This window comes from Melanotaenia boesemani, chromosome 18 (assembly GCF_017639745.1).
Source record: "Melanotaenia boesemani isolate fMelBoe1 chromosome 18, fMelBoe1.pri, whole genome shotgun sequence".
Classification (NCBI taxonomy): domain Eukaryota; kingdom Metazoa; phylum Chordata; class Actinopteri; order Atheriniformes; family Melanotaeniidae; genus Melanotaenia; species Melanotaenia boesemani.
This window is the reverse complement of record NC_055699.1, coordinates 6,943,400-6,964,770: the sequence shown is the minus strand read 5'-3', so window position 1 is coordinate 6,964,770 and position 21,371 is coordinate 6,943,400. Positions and strand designations below refer to the sequence as shown.

The following is a 21,371-nucleotide window of genomic DNA, read 5'->3' as shown; positions in this document are numbered from 1 at the left end:
GATCTTCACATCTCACTGAACTTTGAAATTCAGATTCCAGAATCAGATTTGTTGCAGGTCTTTGGGCCTGGAGGATGTTCAGTGCACAATACAAAGGACTTGGGTCCTACAACTGGATGAACATGGCCAAATCAAATTCATTCCAAGTATAGGTAGTGCACAGGAATGCATTGCTCTTTACTCTCTATACATAAATGGGGAAAAAACGGTGGCCTCATACTACCTGTTTTACTCTTCAGAACAGCCTCAGCATGGCATTATGGCACATGTGGGTGTTTAGTTTGTGAAGCTCTAGTATAGGGAGCCTGGAAGAAAGTCAATTGATGGCACCATGGGAAGCCAACTTGGTGTGCGGTATTCCGGTGCTAGGTGTTGACTAGATTGTCTCCTTGATCCTCTGCAGATCTTATAAAGACTTGTGTGTAACAGACTTGTTTCTAAAACTCAAAGGGTTTTATATACTTCTATCAGAAGTGTTGTCCTGATGAGACCTGGGAAAGATTTTCCCAGATACATTTACTCATTGATTGCTATATATATATATATATATATATATATATATATATATATATATATATGCAGATACATATATGCAGATACCCAGGAAATGCAGTTCAAATCATTGGAATTTGTATAATGAATCAGATGAGTTGATTACTTTATTTCCAGCTTCATAATTACCCTTTTGCATATAGCATTGTCAATCACTTAATTGTGCTTGACCAATGTTTTGCATGTACAACAATTTCAATTGTTTAACATCTTATAACTTATGGGTTCACAAATGCTTAATCTGATACTTTTAAACAAAAGAAATCAAATGTTTGTAATGCTAAACCACTCCTCAGGATGGAGATTAGGGAACCTGATCTGAGCACTGCCCCAGGACCTGTGCTCTGACTGGCTGAACAAAGTAACCACACTTCTTGATGGGTGTGCCCAGCCTTTTGAGCTGCACAAAGAGCCCAGAAGTTTTTAGGAAGATAGTAAATGAGAAAAGAAAAATGAAGTTTGCAAAAGAATGAAGTTTTGCAAAGATGTATAAGGATGCATCCAGAGGACCTAAAGCTGAGCCTGCATGATAAAGCATATAGAACAGGGGTGCCCAAAGTCAGTCCTCGAGGGCCGCTGTCCTGCAGATTTTCCAATGTTTCTTGCTACAACATACTTGGCTCAAATTAAATAGATCCAACAGCCTATTAAGCTTTGCACAGTGACTCATCAATTTGAGTCAGGTGGTTTTGGAGCAGGGACACATCAAAAACCTGCAGGATTGTCTCCCTTGAGGACCGGAGCTGGGCATCACTGATGTAGACGTACTGGTCAGGAGAATGACCTGGCCAGGAGATGCAAGGAATCCATCTCTGCACATTTATTTTTTTTTAATCTCCATCTTGTGTTTTTGTAACTAGTTAAACTTTTTTTTTTGTATATTTTGGCAATAAGTTAACTTACACCTACTTACTTTAAGCCACAGTGCAAGTTTTTAGACTTTTAAGCCCAGCCTTTTTGATTTTTTTGCTCCGTGATCAACCTGGCGGATTTTTATTTTTCACCATCTGTTGACACCTCTGACCCAGCAGTCTCTGGAAGAGACTAATTGGGAGACAGAACCCTTGCAGATCCAAACTGACTGCTGTGAGTAACGGACCTTCAGCCTTCTGGGAGCTCAGCTGGGACCACATCCACCAGTAAAGCTTTCTCTGTGTACCTGAGTTGTTCACCAGAAATTATCGTAAGTGGGTCAGCTCAGTTCAAACAGAACCAGACAAGTACGACCAGTCTCCCCTCCCTGAACCTAAACTGCTAGTAGTATGGTTAGTTGTCTTACAGAATCGGTCATAGTGACTTAATTTGCCTTTTCAGGAGTTGAGTTAAGCTTCTGTCTTTTTTTTTTTCTTCTCACCTGTCTTGTCCAGCATCGTTGCAAACAGAGTGAATGTCTGGCTGCCGTCTGATGCCGGGCAATTTTACTCTATCAAGCAGGGATTTATACTACATGTATAAAGTCCCTCTTGATGATATGAAAAACTTTATTAAATCAAACTCTTAATGCTGGACTCGACCGGAGGGGACAGAGAGAGAGAGAGAGAAAAGAAAGGAGAGAGAAGAGGGAGGGGAGGGAGAGGGACAGAAAGGGTGTGGGGAGTGCAGGTGGGGACTTCAGACATCATACAAAAGACCATGTAATCCATACTACTTACAACATATATAGTTAAGATCATCCTAGCCAGTAGGTCATTACAGAACTAGTTGATAATAGTAACAATAATAATAATCACAATAATAATAATAATAATAATAATAATAATAATAGTAATAATAATAATAATAATAACAGAATTAATAATAAAATTTTAAGAATAATTATATTGGTATATTGAGGAAAAAAAATATGATAATAGATATAAGTGAAACTGCTGTATTCAAGAACACGCGCAGAGAAACCTGTGTGGATGTGCTGGAGGACTCGGCTACACGGCGACGCAGAGACTATGTCAACATACCGAATATATGGAGTGGAGACGTTCAGGAAGGAGTGACCATGCAGAGTGATCATGCAGATGCCACCTCACCTGAACAGAGGCCAGAGTCAGGCCAGCGGTCCCGAGACCCAGGCCACCAGCCCCCCCGTAGGCAACAGACCCCGACCGGTCCACAGAGACGACCACTCGTCCGCCCAGGAAGACAGCAGCAGGAGACCCCAGCAGGAGCCCCCCCGCGGACACAGGGCACCGGCCCCGGCAGGCCGAGGCCAGCAGTCCCCGACCCCCCCGAGCACCGGCCGCCCGGGACAGACGGGGCAGAGGGCCCGGGCCCAGGAGCGCAGGGACACCCCCCACCCCCACAGCCGAGGGCCAGCACGCCACCCGGGGGGACCTGGCCCGCCCAGACGGCCACCGCCAGAGGCCAGCCCCACACCCCAGTGCCCAGCCGCACACCCCGAAAACTAGTCCTGCCCCCCCCCAGACCAACACACACACAAACAAACACACACACACACACACTCTCCTTCCACTCCTCCATTCATCCTCCCACGCATACACCATCCATCCCTCACATACTCTTTCCTCCCACACACACACACCATCCTTCCACCGTCCATCCTCCCACACACACACCATCCTTCCACCATACATTCTCCCACACATACCCCATCTTCCCACACATACATCATCCTTCCACCATCCATCCTCCCACACACACACACACACACTATCCTTCCACTACCCATCCTCCCACACATACACCATTCTCCCACACATACGCCATCCTCCCTCTTCTACACCATACATCCACCTTCACATACCCCATTCTCCCACACACACACACACTATCCTTCCACTACCCATCCTCCCACACATACACCATTCTCCTACCCATACACCATCCTCCCTCTCATACACCATCCATCCTCCCACACACACACACCATCCTTCCGCCATCCATCCTCCCACACATACACCATCTTCCCACACATACATCATCCTTCCACCATCCATCCTCCCACACACACACACACTATCCTTCCACTACCCATCCTCCCACACATACACCATTCTCCCACACATACACCATCCTCCCTCTTCTACACCATACATCCACCTTCACATACCCCATTCTCCCACACACACACACACTATCCTTCCACTACCCATCCTCCCACACATACACCATTCTCCTACCCATACGCCATCCTCCCTCTCATACACCATCCATCCTCCCACACACACACCATCCTTCCGCCATCCATCCTCCCACACATACCCTATCCTCCCACACATACATCATCCTTCCACCATTCATCCTCCCACACATACCCCATCCTCCCACACACACACACACTATCCTTCCACTACCCATCCTCACACCATTCTCCTACCCATACACCATCCTCCCTCACATACACCTTCCTCCCACACAAACACCATCCTTTCACCATCATCCTCCCGCCACCTTATGTCCCGGGGGGACAGCCTCAGCCAGGAGGCGAGGAGACATGAGCCAGGCCCCCACCCCCCCACATCGCCCCAGCCCCCCACTCCCCACCCCCAAAACAGCACCTTCCCCCCAGGGCCAGCAGCCAGAATCCCCCGGGTGTCTGTCGGCCCCTGGCCGGGTGGCCGGTCGGGCCCGGGGTGGGCCGGGTGGGGGCCCCGGGCTCTGGGGTGTCGGGTCTCCCCCCTCTCCTGGGGGTGGGGGGTCTGCCGCTGCTGGGGGGGGCTGGGCCCGTCCGGATGTGCCGTGCCGGGGGTTGGTCCGTGCCCTGGTGCTTGGTCGCAGCCCCGGAACCTGGGTGGGGGTGTGTTTGTATATAGGTGGGTGTGTGTGTGTGTGTGTCTGTAGGTATGCGGGTGTGTGGGTGGGTGTAGAGGGATGTGTGTGCTGTATGTGTGTGTGGGTGTGTATGAAGGTCTAGGTGTGTGCGTGTATGTGTGTGTGAGTGGGGTGCGGGTGTGTGTGTGGAGGTCTATGTGGGATGTGTGTGTGGGTGTGTGTGAAGGTGTGTATATATGAGTGTGTGCACGTGGAGGTCGAGGTGTGTGTGGAGGAGTGAAGGAGTGGGTGGAGGCGTGAGTATGTATGGAGGTGCTTGTGTGTATATGCAGGTATGTATGTGAGTGCGTGTGTAGTGGTGTATGTGTATGGAGGGGTATGAGAGTGTGTGTGTATGTGGGCACCGGTGTGTGTGTTTATAGGTATGTGCGTGAAGTGTGTGTGTGGAGGTATGTGCACGTATTGAGGTGTTGGTGTATAGAGGTGTGTGAGTGGCTGGGGGGAAAAAAAAAAAAAAAAAAAAAAAAGTGTGTGCGTTTGCAGGGGGTTAGGACGTGTCCTCTGGGGGGCGCCCTGGCCGGGTGTTGGGGGCGTGGGCCTGGGGTTCCCTTCCTTTGCCTCGCCCCCCTCCTACTCAGAAAGAGGAAAGTGGCCCCTTGGGCTGGTGGCTGGCCCCTGGGGGGGTTCGTGGCGTGCCTGGGTTGGGGTGCCTGCTCCGGGCCTGTGACGCCCTTCGGGGCCGGCGGGGGACGGGGGCGCCCTAAGCCACTGGCGGGTCGTCTTCCAGGGGGGAGGCTTACTCCCCTCTGGACCTACATCTCCTGACCCCTCCCCTCCCCCACTCTTCACTACATACACAGGTAGGGCTGTGGGAGGTGTGCTTGTTGCGCTGGGCGGGGCAGGGGGGTCATCATAGTGGCCCTGTTGCTTCGCCGAGCGGCAGCATGCCTCCCAGCTTTTAATTCCACTTAGTCACTGAGCACAAATAACATTTGCAACATACAAACACGTTTTGGGGGTGGAACATGCGAGGTCAGGTGGGTGGGACTGCTCAGGTGGCCCCACCCCCTCCTCAATGCAGTTACTGCCCCCCAATTTTAACCCTCTTTTTTTTAATTGCAAACAGCACATAATATATTCCATCACTAGTGGGGGAGGGAGGGGGGATGGGGTCTTCAAGCGCCCCTGTCTCCATGGATGGCCCGGGGGCGGGGCGGGCCGGGTGGCCTGTCACGTTGGCCCGGGGCGTAGGCGGGCTGTCCCGGGGGGTTTTGGCTGCTGGCCCTGGGGGGAAGGTGCTGTTTTGGGGGTGGGGAGTGGGGGGCGGGGGCGGGGTGGGGGGTTGGGGGCCTGGCTCGTGTCTCCTCGCCTCCTGGCTGGGGCTGTCCCCCCGTGGCGTGGGGTGGCGGGAGGACGGTGGTGGGGGGATGGTGTTTGTGTGTGTGTGTGTTGGGGGGGGGTGGTGTGTGGGTGGGAGAGTGGTGTGGGTGTGGGGGGATGGGTGGTGGAGGGATGGTGTGTGGGAGGGTGGGGTGTGTGGAGGTGGATGCGTGGTGTGTGGGAGGGGGGGGGTGTGGGTGTGGGAGGATGAATGGTGGAGGGATGATGTATGTGTGGGAGGATGGGGTATGTGTGGGAGAATGTATGGTGCAGGGATGGGGGAGTGTGTGGGAGGATGGATGGTGGAAGGATCGTGTGTGTGCGGGAGGATGGATGGTGTATGGGAGGGAGGATGGTGTGTGTGTGGGGGAGTGGTGTATGTTTGGGAGAGTGGGTGATGGAGGGGTGGTGTGTGTGTGGGAGGATGGGGTACGTGAAGGTGGATGTTTGGTGTAGGAGAATGATGTATGTGTGGGAGGATGGGTAGTGGAAGGAAGGTGTGTGTGTGTGTGTGTGTGTATGGGAGGTGTGAAGGTGGATGAATGGTGTGTGAGAGGGAGGATGGTGTATGTGTGGGAGGATGAGTGGTGGAGGGATGATGTGTGTGTGGGAGGATGGGATAGGTGTGGGAGAGTGTATGGTGGAAGGATGGTGAGTGTGTGGGAGGAAGGATGGTGTGTGTGTGGAAGGATGGATGGTGGAAGGATGGTGTGTGTGTGTGGGAGGACAGAGTATGTGAGGGTTGAATGGTGTATGCGTGGGAGGATAAATGGAGGAGTGGAAGGAGAGTGTGTGTGTTTGTGTGTGTGTGTGTTGGTCTGGGGGGGGGGCAGGACTGGTTCTCGGGGTGTGCGGCTGGGCGCTGGGGTGTGGGGCTGGCCTCTGGTGGTGGCCGTCTGGGCGGGCCGGGTCCCCCCGGGTGGCGTGCTGGCCCTCGGCCTGTGGGGGAGGGGGGTGTCCCGGCGCTCCTGGGCCCGGGCCCTCTGCCCCGTCTGTCCCGGGCGGCCGGTGCCCGGGGGGGTCGGGGACTGCTGGCCTCGGCCCGCCGGGGCCGGTGCCCTGGGTCCGCGGGGCGGCTCCTGCTGGGGTCTCCTGCTGCTGCCTTCCTGGGCGGGCGAGTGGTCGTCTCTGTGGACCGGTCGGGATCTGTTGCCTGCGGGGGGGGCTGGTGGCCTGGGTCTCGGGACCGCTGGCCTGACTCTGGCCTCTGTTCAAGTGAGGTGGCATCTGCATGATCACTCTGCATGGTCACTCCTTCCTGAACGTCTCCACACAGTCTTTGCGTCGCCGTGTGGCCGAGTTCTCCAACACATCCACACAGGTTTCTCTGCGCGTGTTCTTGAATACAGCAGTTTCACTTATATCTATTATCATATTTTGTTTCTTTTTTTAATTATTTCTGTTCTTAATATTATTATTACTCTTACTCTTATTATTATTATTATTGTTACTATTATCAACTAGTTGTGTAATGACTTACTGGCTAGGATGATCGTAGCTATATATGTTGTAAGTAGTATGGATTACATGGTCTTCTGTATGATGTTTCAAGTCCCCACCCGCACTCCCCACACCCTTTCTGTCCCTCTCTCTCCCCTCCCTCTTCTCTCTACTTTCTTTTCTCTCTCTCTCTCTCTGTCCCCTCCGGTCGAGTCCAGCATTAAGAGTCTGATTTAATAAAGTTTTTCATCAAGAGGGACTTTATACATGTAGTATAAATCCCTGCTTGATAGAGTAAAATTGCCCGGCACCAGACAGCAGCCAGACAATCATTCTGTTTGCAACGATGCTGGACAAGACAGGTTAAAAAAAAAAAAAAAAAAAAAAAAAAAAAAGAATCCCCCGGGACAGCCCGCCCACGCCCCGGGCCAATGCGACAGGCCACCCGGCCCGCCCCGCCCCCTGGCCATCCATGGAGACAGGGGCGCTTAAAGACCCCATCCCCCTTCCCTCCGCCACTAGCGAGGGAATATATTATGTGCTGTTTGCAATTAAAAGAGTTAAAATTGGGGGGCAGTAACTGCATTGAGGAGGGGGTGGGGCCACCTGAGCAGTCCCACCCACCTGACCTCGTATGTTCCGCCCCCCAAAACGTGTTTGTATGTTGCAAATGTTATTTGTGCTCAGTGACTAAGTGGAATTAAAAGCTGGGAGGCATGCTGCCGCTTGGCGAAGCAGTGGGGCCACTATGATGACCCCCCTGCCCCGCCCAGCGCAACAAGCACACCTCCCACAGCCCTACCTGTGTATGTAGTGAAGAGTGGGGGAGGGGAGGGGTCAGGAGATGTAGGTCCAGAGGGGAGTGAACCTCCCCCCTGGAAGACGACCCGCCAGCGGCTTAGGGCGCCCCCATCCTCCGCCGGCCCCGAAGGGCGTCACAGGCCCGGAGCAGCCACCCAACCCAGGCACGCCACGAACCCCCCCAGGGGCCAGCCACCAGCCCAAGGGGCCACTTTCCTCTTTCTGAGTGGGAGGGGGGCGAGGCGAAGGAAGGGAACCCCAGGCCCACGCCCCCGACACCCGGCCAGGGCGCCCCCCAGAGGACACGTCCTAACCCCTGCAAAAACACACACCCTTTTTTTTTTCCCTCCAGCCACTCACACACCGTCACACACACCTCTATACACAAACACCTCAAAACGTGCACATACCTCCACACACACACCTCAGGCACATACCTATAAAAACACACATACCTACAGACACACACACACACACCCACCTATATATACACACACCCCCACCCAGGTTCTGGGGCTGCGACCAAGCACCAGGGCACGGACCAACCAGCCCCCGGCACGGCACATCCGGACGGGCCCAGCCCCCCCCCAGCAGCGGCAGACCCCCCACCCCCAGGAGCGGGGGGAGACCCGACGCCCCAGAGCCCGGGGCCCCCACCCGGCCCACCCCGGGCCCGACCGGCCACCCGGCCAGGGGCCGACGGACACCGACCCAGGCACCCCGGCAGCCACCCCCCACCGCCACGAGGCAGCCCCACCCCGGGGCCCACCCAATGCCACCCGCCCAGATCGGAACCCCCAGCTGACCCAACAGTGGAGCAGCCGAGATCCCCACCCAGGAGACAACCGGAGACCCGAAGCCACCAGGGACCCCCCACCCACATCCACCGTCATCCCAGCGAAGCCGCAATCCTCCACCTACTTTAAGTGATGTAGCCAGTCACAGGGGACCAGAGGGAATGAAAGTCATCTGATTGGTTCCTGGAGGAGGCAGACATTGTCTCAATGCTGATGTGGTCTAACAGGAGATTTCTAAACTGCCGGATAGACAAATTATTCTTATCTTTCCAGTTCACAAGAATAGTTTTCTTTGCGATGCATAAGGCTGCGAGGACCAAGTTTATGGAGTGTATTCCTATGTTGGTGTCGCCCAGGTCGCCCAGTAGGCAAAGTGTGGGGTTTGCAGAAAAACTGGTTTTAAACCATTTTGAGAGATCTTCACACACCTTAATCCAGAACCTTTGGACAGGTGTGCAGGACCACAGTGCATGGATGTAGCTATCAGAAGTGTTCTCAGAACAGTGTGGGCAGATATCTGATGGTGAAAGGCCCATCCTGAACATCCTGTGTCCTGTATAATGAGTTCTATGGAGAATTTTGAATTGTATTAGTTGTATATTTGAATTCTGAGTCATTTTAAACGTGTTTAAACATATTTGTGACCATCTTTTCTTATCAAAGTTATTAGATAAATCATCTTCCCATTTTGAAGTTGGGAGAGATATCCTGTCTTCTAGCTTTGCAAGTAATCTATATATTTTTGATAATAATTTTGGAGTATTAAGATTCAAGAATTCTGCTATTCTGACAGGAAGCTGCAAGTCTAACTGTACAGGGGTATACTTCTTATATATAATTGATTTTAGTTGGTGGTACTCTAAGAATTTATTACTGATGATTCCATACTGTGAGATTATTGTGCTGAAAGATACCAAGTTTCCATTTTCTATTATCTGTCCTAACTGTTGTATTCCTTTAGTCTTCCATTGAGTGAAGTTTATCATCTTTTTGTTCTGCAGGATGTCAGGGTTGTTCCAGATGGGTGTAAGTCTACATGGAAAGAGGGAAGATCTGGTTATCTTACAGAATTCCCACCAAGCCATTAAGGAAAAACGGATGTTAAGGCTTTTAAAGCACTTATATGGTTTAATGGTTGAGCTGATGAACGGCAGGTCAGAGATGACTAAGTCCTCACACAAAGCCTGCTCCACATCTAGCCACGGCTCATCCAGATAACTGGGTTTGAGCCACTTGGAGATGTACTGCAGCCTGTTAGCTATAAAGTAGTGATTAAAGTTTGGTAGGTCCAGTCCTCCTCTATCTTTAGTCTGCTGTAAGGTTTTAAGACTGATACGTGAGGGCTTGTTTTTCCAAAGAAACTTGGATATGAAAGAGTCCAGAGATTTAAACCAACTGGTGGAGGGTTTAGTGGTTATCATTGAAAATAAGTAATTAACTTTATGTAGGATCATCATCTTAATGGTGGCAACTCTCCCCATTAGTGAGATGGGTAAGCGCCTCCACCGTAAGAGATCATCTTCTATTGTTTTTAGTAGCTGAACATAGTTTAATTTTGTTAAATCTGATAATCTGGGGGAAATATTTATACCTAAATATCTAATGTTTCCTGTCTGTATTTTGATATTAGGGATGTTTTGTAGGTCACAGTTGATGGACATGGCTGTAGTCTTAGCCCAGTTAATGGAATAATCAGATATTGATGAGAACTTATTAATAACCGTGATTGTCTGAGAGAGTGATGTTTGTGAGTTCTGAAGGAAGAGTAATACATCATCTGCATAAAGACTTATTTTATGTTCTATATTTTTGCCCTGGATTCCTTTAATTTCTATATTTTGTCTAATAGCAGCTGCTAACGGCTCTATGAATATGGCAAAAAGTGAGGGGGAGAGTGGGCAGCCCTGTCTGGTGCCTCTCTGTAAGCGGAAGCTTGGAGAAGTTTGATCGTTGGTTTTCACACATGCATTTGGGTTATTATATAATATTTTAATCCTCTCTATGAAAGAAGGCCCAAACCCAAATTTATCTAGTGTTGCAAATAGAAACTTCCAATTTACCCTGTCGAAGGCTTTTTCTGCATCTAGAGAAATGATTGTGGATTCTAGATTATGTAAAGTAGAGTAATCTATGAGGTTAATTAGTCTACGCATGTTAGTAGATGAATGTCGACCTTTTATAAAACCTGTCTGGTCCGGATGTATTATAAGAGGGGTTATTTTTTCTATCCTTCTGGCAAGAGCTTTACTAATTATTTTCAGGTCTAGATTTAAGCTTCTGTCTTAAATGTCATTTAGCTCTCTAGGATTTGGACATTCAGCATTCTCTGTAAACATTATTTGACACCACAACTTAATTAATTTCTGTTTTAATTTTTGCTCCACATTTTACACTGCTTTACTATAAGAGTCCAGTCTAAACATCACAACTGCATATTCCTTGCCCGTGTGTATTTGATTTATGCTCCCCTTTTTTGTAAATATTCACTTTTTGATATTATGTAGTTTCTAGTCCAGTTAAATATTTACATTTATCTAACTAGTTTGTGATTTTTTTTTTTCCTTTTGAATCATGGTTTTTGGTCTCTTCTGATGAGGGCTTGTGTAACATCCAGAGACTGATTTTATTAAGGGATTTAATTAATTGATTTAAGATTTTACTGGTTTTCCTTGCTTCCATTAAGAGAAATAGTAAGGTGGTGCCTCCGAGGTATACAAATATTAATAGTAATTGTTTACTCTTATTAAAATTAATATTTTATATAAGCAATGTTTAATGATGCTAGATTCACTACAACAGTGTTAGCCCTGTAGGTATGCAGAGGCTTAACGTGCACCTCTTCCAGACACGATACACAACATGGTTACGCAGAATTACCCCTTGTGATTGGTCAGTTTACGGATATCTGGATCTTCTATCAAAATTTTCAGGGGGGCCCACTTCAGTTTCTTTTCATAGGGCCCAAAATCTCTGGCAGCACCCCTGAGGCGACGTCCATTGGTCGTTACATTAATGCTGTGTTTATTCTCAAATCTATCCATAGCACTAGCCGACTGATCTTTTACATATATATACATATACACACACACACACTGTATATACATTTAAGGTTCCTAGTTTAAAAAAAACAAACATTTATCTCTTGTTCTGTTAAAAATCTAATTTTAGTGTGTGTATGTGTTTTGTTCTTTATTTTCATTTTGCCAACAACTTCATTATATAATATGTAATGTTAAAAGGTAATATTTGATTTTGTACAAACATCCTACATTCCACATAATTTCTTTGGTTTCCTTCTTAGACCACTGGCTTTGCAGTTTACCATTTCTCCAGATTTGGTACATACAGCAGGGTCTGAGTTACTTGACGGTACGGATGTTCTCCCACTGAGTACTTTCTTTTTTTTTCTTTTAGAGATCCCAAAAGTTGCCAATAAGTGACATACACCATCTTTGAGGCATAAACTGGCTTTAAAATGAGGCCCCTGGACATAATTTGGGTTGATCTGGCACACTTGTCCATAATTGAAGACACCTGTGTACACTCAGTAAATAAAGTATGGGGCAAAGTTTCAGAGCTAAGTGATTTATTGGATGAGTTAAGTTGTCTGTTTTGGTAGCTGCTGTCAGAAGTAATTGAGTTTGCTGCCAGTTATGGCTGAAATGTTAATTTTTTTTAAGTAAGTTTTGAGTATGTTTGTTGGTTTTTATGTTAATTTCACAAAATCAATACTTGGTTAAATTTAAATACTTTCTCTAGATTGTTCCTGTTGTCCCTGCTAGCTGGTGGAGAACATGAAGTAAATGGTGAGCTAAATTTGGTGTCTTAATGGGTTAAATACACAAGCTAAAAAAAAAAAAAAAAAAAATGTATTCCCCGCAGGCTTCAATTTTGGATCTGCTGACAAACCTGAAGAAAGCGAGGTGATGCTGGACCATTCTCAATCATTTGTCTACAAGCCTCTGTTTCCTGTTGATCCCTCTACAGTAGGGGGACAGTTGCACCCTCAGCATCCCAGCTACCTGCCCAAGGTGCCCCCTCAGCATCATGGTTACCCGCCCAAGGTGCCCCCTCAGCATCACGGTTACCCACCCAAGGTGCCCCAGCATGAGGCCGAGGTGCCCCGTCAGCTTAACGGTTACTCGCCCAAGGTGCCCCCTCAGCATCATGGTTACCTGCCCAAGGTGCCTCCCCAACAGCACGGTTAACCACCCAAGGCACCCCAGCATGAGCCCGAGGTGCCCACTCAGCTTAACGGTTACCCACCCAAGGTGCCCCAGTATGACCCAAAGGGGCCCCCACAGCTTCACAATAACACAGCCAAGGTGCCCCAGGATGAGCCAAAGGTGCCCCCCTCAGCATGACAGTTACCTGCCCAAGATGCATGAGCACAACATTTCTCCGCAGCATCATATACCAGCCCAAGATGCCACAGAATGAACATGAGGTTCCTACCCAGCAACACGGTTACCAGCCCAAGATGCCACAGAATGAACACAAGGTTCCTCCACAGCAACACGGTTACCAGCCCAAAATGCCACAGAATGAACACAAGGTTCCTACCCAGCAACACGGTTACCAGCCCAAGATGCCACAGAATGAACACAAGGTTTCTAACCAGCAACACGGTTACCAGCCCAAGATGCCACAGAATGAACATGAGGTTCCTACCCAGCAACACGGTTACCAGCCCAAGATGCCACAGAATGAACACAAGGTTCCTACCCAGCAACACGGTTACCAGCCCAAAATGCCACAGAATGAACACAAGGTTCCTACCCAGCAACACGGTTACCAGCCCAAGATGCCACAGAATGAACACAAGGTTTCTAACCAGCAACACGGTTACCAGCCCAAGATGCCACAGAATGAACACAAGGTTCCCACCCAACAACACGGTTACCAGCCCAAGATGCCACAGAATGAACACAAGGTTCCCACCCAACAACACGGTTACCAGCCCAAGATGCCACAGAATGAACACAAGGTTCTTACCCAGCAACACGGTTACCAGCCCAAAATGCCACAGAATGAACACAAGGTTCCTCCACAGCAACACTGTTACCAGCCCAAGATGCCACAGAATGAACACAAGGTTCCCACCCAACAACACGGTTACCAGCCCAAGATGCCACAGAATGAACACAAGGTTCTTACCCAGCAACACGGTTACCAGCCCAAAATGCCACAGAATGAACACAAGGTTCCTCCACAGCAACACTGTTACCAGCCCAAGATGCCACAGAATGAACACAAGGTTCCCACCCAACAACACGGTTACCAGCCCAAGATGCCACAGAATGAACACAAGGTTCTTACCCAGCAACACGGTTACCAGCCCAAAATGCCACAGAATGAACACAAGGTTCCTCCACAGCAACACTGTTACCAGCCCAAGATGCCACAGAATGAACACAAGGTTTCTACCCAGCAACACGGTTACCAGCCCAAGATGCCACAGCACAAGCACAAGGTTCCTTCCCAGCAACATGGTTACCAGCCCAAGATGGCCCCACAGAATCAGCTTCCAAGGTACAAGTCCACACCAGCCACTCTACTAGGCCAGGAACCCTGGTGTGTTCAAGCGGCCTTATAAAGCATGCTCCATGGCCAAACCACATGTGCCACAAAAGTAACGCCCCTAATCCAAGCAACCTCTGCAGGTCAGTCACTTTAGTAGTTTTCCTAAAATGTATGGGGGGGGGGCGCAGTCATAACTGTTCATTATGACCCAGCCCAGTTATTGGGTTTTGAATTTTTTGTGGGAACAGAAGATGGTGCATCCATATTTGTCATGGATTAAAATTACTTGCTGCAAACATCTCTATGGGGGAGTGGCCTTCTTTTTTTTTCTTTGCTAGCCTACATGTACTCATGTCATTTTTACTGGAAAAATAGCTGATGCTTTACATATCCTGTGGAATGGCAGCTACTGTTTAGCAGGACGGAAATTGCCTTATGCATCAGCTCTCATTGCCCTTAAGACTATATAGCAGGGCTACTCAATTTTGTCTGAAGGCTGCAGCCTCCTCCATTCTAATCAAATCATCCTCCATATTTATCTGATTTAGGAAAAACTACAAAGATTTGGCCATTCATTTCTAACTTGACACCAACTGCCAAGGACACATTGTGGCCTAAAAAGTGGGAATAAAGTAGTGCTTGTATTAAATTGACTTTTAATTTAGGTTTGGTTGCAATGCCAACAGTCCTAATTACTTGGAGTCTGTTCTAGAAAGCATGGTATAAGACACTGATTTAAGGGAATCTCTGGTATTCCAGACAGGAGAATGTCAAATTGAGTCTGTCACCATGATAACTTACTCTGTAAAGGTAACCATCTTTCTGGCAGATTTCTAACAGTCTCATTCTACCTGAAGCACAGACATGGGTTGTCTGAACCTATATGATCCCCATAGATTTAGAAGCTGAATTGACATTGAATGCTTTAAAGTGGGAGAGGATAATTTAATGAATAGGTCTCTCTTTGATTGTTAATGTTCCAGTCATTCAGATTCTCCCAATCCATATTTAACATTCCACCCTGTGTATGAGCCAACATTACAGCAGGTTTTGTTCATAGTCTGTGTGAGTTGGTTTTTTTTTTTTTTTAAAGTCAGCCTCTCTGGATCCCAGATCCCAGCACCAGCATCTCCTTACCATTTTCTTCCACTTGTGACAAAGAGCAGTCTGCTTCAGTATATTAAACTGTGTAATATTGGGGAGATTCAACTTTCAGGTGGAAAATTGACTAAAATTTTTTAAAGTTTTATGCTTCACTCAGTATAGCACACTAAGGGAGAATCATGCTATGGCAATTCCTTCATCCCAAATAATTTACATATGTAAAACTTTTTTGAAGTACATAAAATGTGGGGGGCTTTGTTTGGTACAACGGTCAAGATGAACTACTGCAATTACCATAAAATAAATTATCTAAGTAATCTTGCACCTTTTTTTTCTGTGTGGGTGAGGTGGCCATCAAGTTTCCAGCATGGTTTTGCTGAGCTTGGTTAGAGTTTTTGGATTGGAGTACAGAAGGCTCATGCAAGTAGGTTTTATCAGGATAACTTGATAAATGTCAACTTTGAACTAAATTATGTGGATACCATCTTCTAAAAGACAGAGATGCTTCCAGTTTCAGATTTTTGCATGTTACTCTTGCTCCATCTTTAGGTTGAGATCTTGAACATGATTAATGTTCATGAGTTGGCACTTGTGCAACCTCAGTCACAACAGCCTAAGGAAGACTAGACTTATTCTACAATCTGCCAGACTTCCAGCTTCTGCTGCTGGAGCCTGTGGTATTGTTTTCTATTTTTAGACACCAAATGTACTCCTCTTTTCTCACCACCTGTAGAACGTCCCCTGCCAATAGGGGCATGCATTACTAGCACAACACATGTGAGAGCAAGGGGTTTTGGAAACTTTCAAACTTTACCCCAATCCCATCATGCTATCTAAAATGTATTGAAAACAATACTGAATTCCAGATATACAGAAAGCAAGGGCAAGGCAATGAGTGAAGTCAAAAAGGCCAAATCTAAGAGTTCGACTTCTACCTACCAAGCAGTTTAATGCCTCTTCATTAAAGAAAACAAGCGTTCTACCACTGTCCTTAGCATCAATAAATTTCCTCAGGCACACACAGCTGATCAACAGGAGGATGCCAAGAGTGCTATTTTGCAGTTATGGTGGATATAGTAGATTGTGTTAATTCCCCATTAATCTAATATCACCCGTACACAACTTCTACAAGTACAAAATCTACCTTGTTTTGCTTGCACATTAAAACTGGTGGTGAATAAAGCCATAGCGCAAACCCTTGAACAGCATGTGTGTAGATATCCAGGAGTGAATGAGAAAACCAGCAAGGAGATTGAACATTACCTATTCAATGTTTTAGCATCTGCTGGAGCAACATGAAGCAGTGGCAGCAGCCTTGTCCTCTAAACTCGACAGTCAGCGGATGCCTTCAGCTTCGACTGTGAAACTGGAGGTTTCTCCTAAAATACTTCCATTAGTTATTAACATTCATCATACTGTCAATGAACAACCTGAAAGGTTAGTAAGTAAAGGTTAGTCTATGAATTACAGCATACTATTATTAGAAAAGGTGCTTGGGGAGGGTGGGGGCTGATATTTATGGTTCTTTATTCCTCTTTTTTTTCTACTTTTCTGGCCACAAGTTCCCTCTGCATTTTGTCATGTCAAATGCCATTTTTGTTTTGTGAAAAGTTTCAATAAGTTTCAAAGAATGTGTTTTAAAAAAATGAATATGAAGGCGTGATATTGGAGTGGAGCCTGTGCAGCGTAAAATTTGATTTTTCTTAGATGAGAGCTTTGTTGTCATCAACATCATCAACAACAGAATCACAGACCAGTAAACATAAGTACAAACAGCCTGGGATGATTTCAACGTCATGGTAGGTGAAACAACCAAAAGACAGAGTGCTACTGTTAATGTTACTATTTAGACATGCCAAACTTACAATGATCAAATGAGGTAATTGTGTTTGACTCTTATTTATTGTATATGTTTAAATGTTCTATCTAGGTTGAGCACTATCAGTCCCATATATTCCCAGAAGAGTTGATTCAGAAGAGTAGAACCATGATGGTTTACCAAAACCATCATGCTGCTACATTCCTTCATCGGATCTGGCTGGCTAAGACATATCTCTCCATTACAGCCACAAAGGGGCCATTTTAGAGACTATTCTCAAAGGCAGGAGAAATTTTAAACAAGAAATCATCTCTGTCCTTTGATATGTTGAACCCTGAACAATTAGAACATTTATTTCAATTGTAACTATGCTAGAGCAGCTGCAAAGAATCATAATATCAGCAGAAGTTGTTTGAGGAATCATATTAATGCAAAGTTATCTGCTGCACAAATAAACGCAAATCATCAACATTATTGAGCAGAATAGATCATTTTCTATGTTTATCGGAAAACCAACTCTGATTTGTTTGTTTTACCCATGTGGTTAAAAGGGCTGTTCTCGCTGAACAAGCCGTCATATCCGAGTGGGTCATCCGGCTGATCACCCAGTTTATATGGAGTGAAAATTCTGTCCACCCGGCTTGCCACTAGGTCACCTGGGTGGTAAATGGTATGGACCCACAAAAGACATGTTTACACTCTACTGCTTCACTATAAATTTTTAAAATAACATTTATTTGGCTGCCAGATGGTGCTATGGTGAGATGCTTCAAACATGCCAAAAGATAAATTCTTTGTTCCAAATTAAAGTTCCATAACTGCCATCACTACCAGTTCCTATTAATGGAATAAACCTTCACAGTGCCAAGTCACTTTGATTAAAAGTTAGATAATGTAGCCATCATCTTAGGCAATCAGGTAATCCTGGCTCATAAAGCAGGTCTTTGAGCCTTGTTGGGTATTTACATGCACCTGTCTTTAATTTGTCACACTTGTGTCTACTTAATTAATGAGGTAACTGAAGCTTATAAAAAGCCTTCAAGCGCATCCACTATTCTCTGACTAGTGCAGTTGTCTTATTTGATAGCAGTAAATAGAAGTGATTAAAGTTGTTGCTGACCATACGTGACACTATGGAGACCCTCTTAAGGTAATTTTATTTTTATTGGCTCCATTGTTTTGAAAAGCATCATCAAACCAAATCCTAATGAGTGTCTTTTCTAGATTGTTGCTGTTGTCCTTGCTAGCTGTTGAACAATGCCAAATAAATGGTAAGTTTGTTCAAGTAAGTTGAAAGTATTTTTTATGTACTTATGGACTAAAAGCTTATTCAACAGCCTATGATGTTATAGCTGAGAAGCACAAAGATGAACAGCTGTTGCTTGCAAGTGATCAACCAGATTATAGAGGCTATAATTTTGAAGATGACCCTTCCTGGACTACTGGGGGACTTGATGATTCAATCTTGGAAGCAAATGAGGTTAGTTGTTAAAACAAAACTTGGGTTTTTGAGCAGAAATGGGATAACAAATGGATCTGTGACACTTGGTAGTTCTCATTAATGTAATCTTATTAGCAACAGGTTGGAGATTCTGATTATCATCCACAACAGCATGCATGGACATACCAACATCCGAAGCAACAGCTGCCACATGTGGTCCAGCAACAAGAAGGGCCTCAGCACTCAATGATGCCCAGCTATCCTACAAAATGGTTGCAACACCCAAAGTTGTCTGAGCACCCTGGGCTACCTGACTTTCTGCCCCAACTACAGCAGCCTCAGCAACCTGAGATGCCCATCTACCTGCCCCAACAACCAAAGCAGCCCCAATACCATGAAACACCTGCCTACCCATTACAATATCCCCAAAACACTCGGCACCATGAAGGGTCTGGTCACACACAACGACAACATCAAAATACTGGTAACCCTAAGATGCCCCCTCTGCCACAACACCCCAAAGTGCCTGGCTACTCTCAGGTGCAGCAGCAGCAGGCTCCCCAGCACCCCCAAGTGCCTGACTACCCTTTGCAGCAGGATTCACAGCAGCCACCACAGCATCCCAAGGTGCCTGGCTACCATCTGCAGCAGCTGCCCCAGCTCCCCAAGGTGCCTAGTTACCCTCCTCAGTACGAGGCTCAGCATGCACCCCAGCACCCCAAGGTGCCTGGCTACCCTCGGGTGCAGCAGCAGCAGCAGGCGCCCCAGCACCCCAAGGTGCCTGGCTACCCTCAGGTGCAGCAGCAGGCGCCCCAGCACCCCAAGGTGCCTGGCTACCCTCAGGTGCAGCAGCAGGCGCCCCAGCACCCCAAGGTGCCTGGCTACCCTCAGGTGCAGCAGCAGCAGGCGCCCCAGCACCCGCCACAGCACCCCAAGGTGCCTGGCTACCCTCTGCGGCAGCTGCCCCAGCTTCCCAAGGTGCCTGGCTACCCTCAGATGCAGCAGCAGGCACCCCAGCTTCCCAAGGTGCCTGGCTACCCTCAGGTGCAGCAGCAAGTGCCCCATCACCCCAAGGTGCCTGGCTACCCTCAGGTGCAGCAGCAGGTGCCCCAGCACCCCAAGGGGCCTGGCTACCCTCAGGTGCAGCAGCAGCAGGCGCCCCAGCACCCCAAGGTGCCTGGCTACCCTCAGGTGCAGCAGCAGCAGGCGCCCCAGCACCCCAAGGTGCCTGGCTACCCTCAGGTGCAGCAGCAGCAGCAGGCGCCCCAGCACCCCAAGGTGCCTGGCTACCCTCAGGTGCAGCAGCAGCAGCAGGCGCCCCAGCACCCCAAGGTGCCTGGCTACCCTCAGGTGCAGCAGCAGCAGCAGGCGCCCCAGCACCCCAAGGTGCCTGGCTACCCTCAGGTGCAGCAGCAGGCGCCCCAGCACCCCAAGGTGCCTGGCTACCCTCAGGTGCAGCAGCAGGCGTCCCAGCACCCCAAGGTGCCTGGCTACCCTCAGGTGCAGCAGCAGGCGCCCCAGCACCCCAAGGTGCCTGGCTACCCTCAGGTGCAGCAGCAGGCGCCCCAGCACCCCAAGGTGCCTGGCTACCCTCAGGTGCAGCAGCAGGCGCCCCAGCACCCCAAGGTGCCTGGCTACCCTCAGGTGCAGCAGCAGCAGGCGCCCCAGCACCCCAAGGTGCCTGGCTACCCTCAGGTGCAGCAGCAGCAGGCGCCCCAGCACCCCAAGGTGCCTGGCTACCCTCCACCGCAGGCACAGGAAGTGCAGCAACCACCCCAGCACCCCAAGGTTCCTAGCTACCCTCCACAACAGCAGGTGCTGCAGCAGCAGGCACCCCAGAACCCCAAGGTGCCTGGCTACCCTACCCAGCAGTCCCAGCATCCCCAGGTGCCTGAATACCTGCCCCAGCAGCCTAAGCACCCTGAGGTGTCTGCCAAGCAACCTTTGGTATCCCAGCGATCACAGCCCTTACAGGGGCATAGCCAGAGACCCCAAGCACTTCGCCATTCTGCCAAGCTACCCAAGCGACCTTACTTTGCTCTCCAGTGGCCACATCCTCAACCTAAGTGGTTGCAAAAAGCATAGGTGCGTCGGTCACAATAGATCAACTACAAACTTTGCAGTTTTCTACACAACTGTGCTACAGTGGTGATCCTTTTTTTTTTTTTTTTTTTTTTTTTTTTCCCCCCCTCTAGTTTTACATGGGTAAGTTGTCACTGGCACAGTTCCAGTCTGTAATCAGTCAGTAATCAGTATCATTTTTCTTGTATTCTCAGGTTCACATTACAGTTAAACAAATTGAGGAATGGTTATAGGTATGTACCAAAATTCTACAGTAAAATTCATATATTCAAATTGTTTTTATTTATTTATTTTTCCCCTCAGGCACTAATCTTGTCTGCTGTCACCTGAACAACTGCATTGACTTCAAATAAAGTGTCAACTTAAACACAACCTGTAGTATTTGTCTTGCTGTAATTTTATGAAACTTTTTCTAAAATATTGAGCCATCATTGTATATTTAACACTGCCTTTTTGTGTTTTCTTTAGCCATTTAAAACAAAGTATCATTGGTCCTTTAATAAGATCAAGGGATAAACCAGTGTTTCCTTACATGCCATAGTTAGAATTTGAAGAAATTGAAGTGTAGGACAAGCATTTTCAGGTTTACAAAATGTCTTTACCTGGAACAAAAAGCGACTTTATGAAACGGAAAATATTCCAGTAAATGTCAGACAAGGCGACCAGGGGCTTGGCAACGCCTTGTCAGAGCATCCTGGCTTAATTT

At 47.8% G+C, this 21,371-nt stretch overlaps 2 protein-coding genes and 1 long non-coding RNA gene across 25 annotated transcripts; all 3 read left to right on the top strand.

Annotated features, from left to right (window-relative positions):
- The first annotated feature begins 12,278 nt into the window (after positions 1 to 12,278).
- On the top strand, positions 12,279 to 13,305 carry LOC121629032. Its single transcript, XR_006008318.1, has 4 exons — positions 12,279 to 12,375; positions 12,456 to 12,502; positions 12,579 to 12,727; positions 12,848 to 13,305. It is a non-coding gene; the product is annotated as an uncharacterized LOC121629032 (long non-coding RNA).
- Positions 13,306 to 13,650: 345 nt separating this feature from the next.
- Positions 13,651 to 14,720, top strand: LOC121629030 (actin cytoskeleton-regulatory complex protein pan1-like). Its single transcript, XM_041968522.1, has 3 exons — positions 13,651 to 13,953; positions 14,062 to 14,192; positions 14,625 to 14,720. Coding segments are annotated over exons 1-3 (423 nt in total). The 5' UTR covers positions 13,651 to 13,662; the 3' UTR covers positions 14,626 to 14,720.
- Positions 14,721 to 18,181: 3,461 nt separating this feature from the next.
- Positions 18,182 to 21,037, top strand: LOC121629028 (protein PELPK1-like). 23 transcript variants are annotated; one of them, XM_041968517.1, is made up of 9 exons: positions 18,182 to 18,292; positions 18,367 to 18,413; positions 18,480 to 18,622; positions 18,719 to 19,105; positions 19,409 to 19,627; positions 19,724 to 20,047; positions 20,090 to 20,668; positions 20,860 to 20,898; positions 20,969 to 21,037. In XM_041968517.1, the coding sequence occupies exons 1-7, from the start codon at positions 18,276 to 18,278 to the stop codon at positions 20,666 to 20,668; spliced, it is 1,716 nt and encodes a 571-aa protein (XP_041824451.1). In that variant the 5' UTR covers positions 18,182 to 18,275; the 3' UTR covers positions 20,860 to 20,898; positions 20,969 to 21,037. The 23 variants fall into 23 exon arrangements, with proteins under 23 accessions (XP_041824451.1, XP_041824449.1, XP_041824448.1 ...); XM_041968515.1 differs by having other exon boundaries at positions 19,361 to 19,627; XM_041968514.1 differs by having other exon boundaries at positions 18,719 to 19,138; positions 19,343 to 19,627.
- The last annotated feature ends 334 nt before the right edge of the window (positions 21,038 to 21,371 follow it).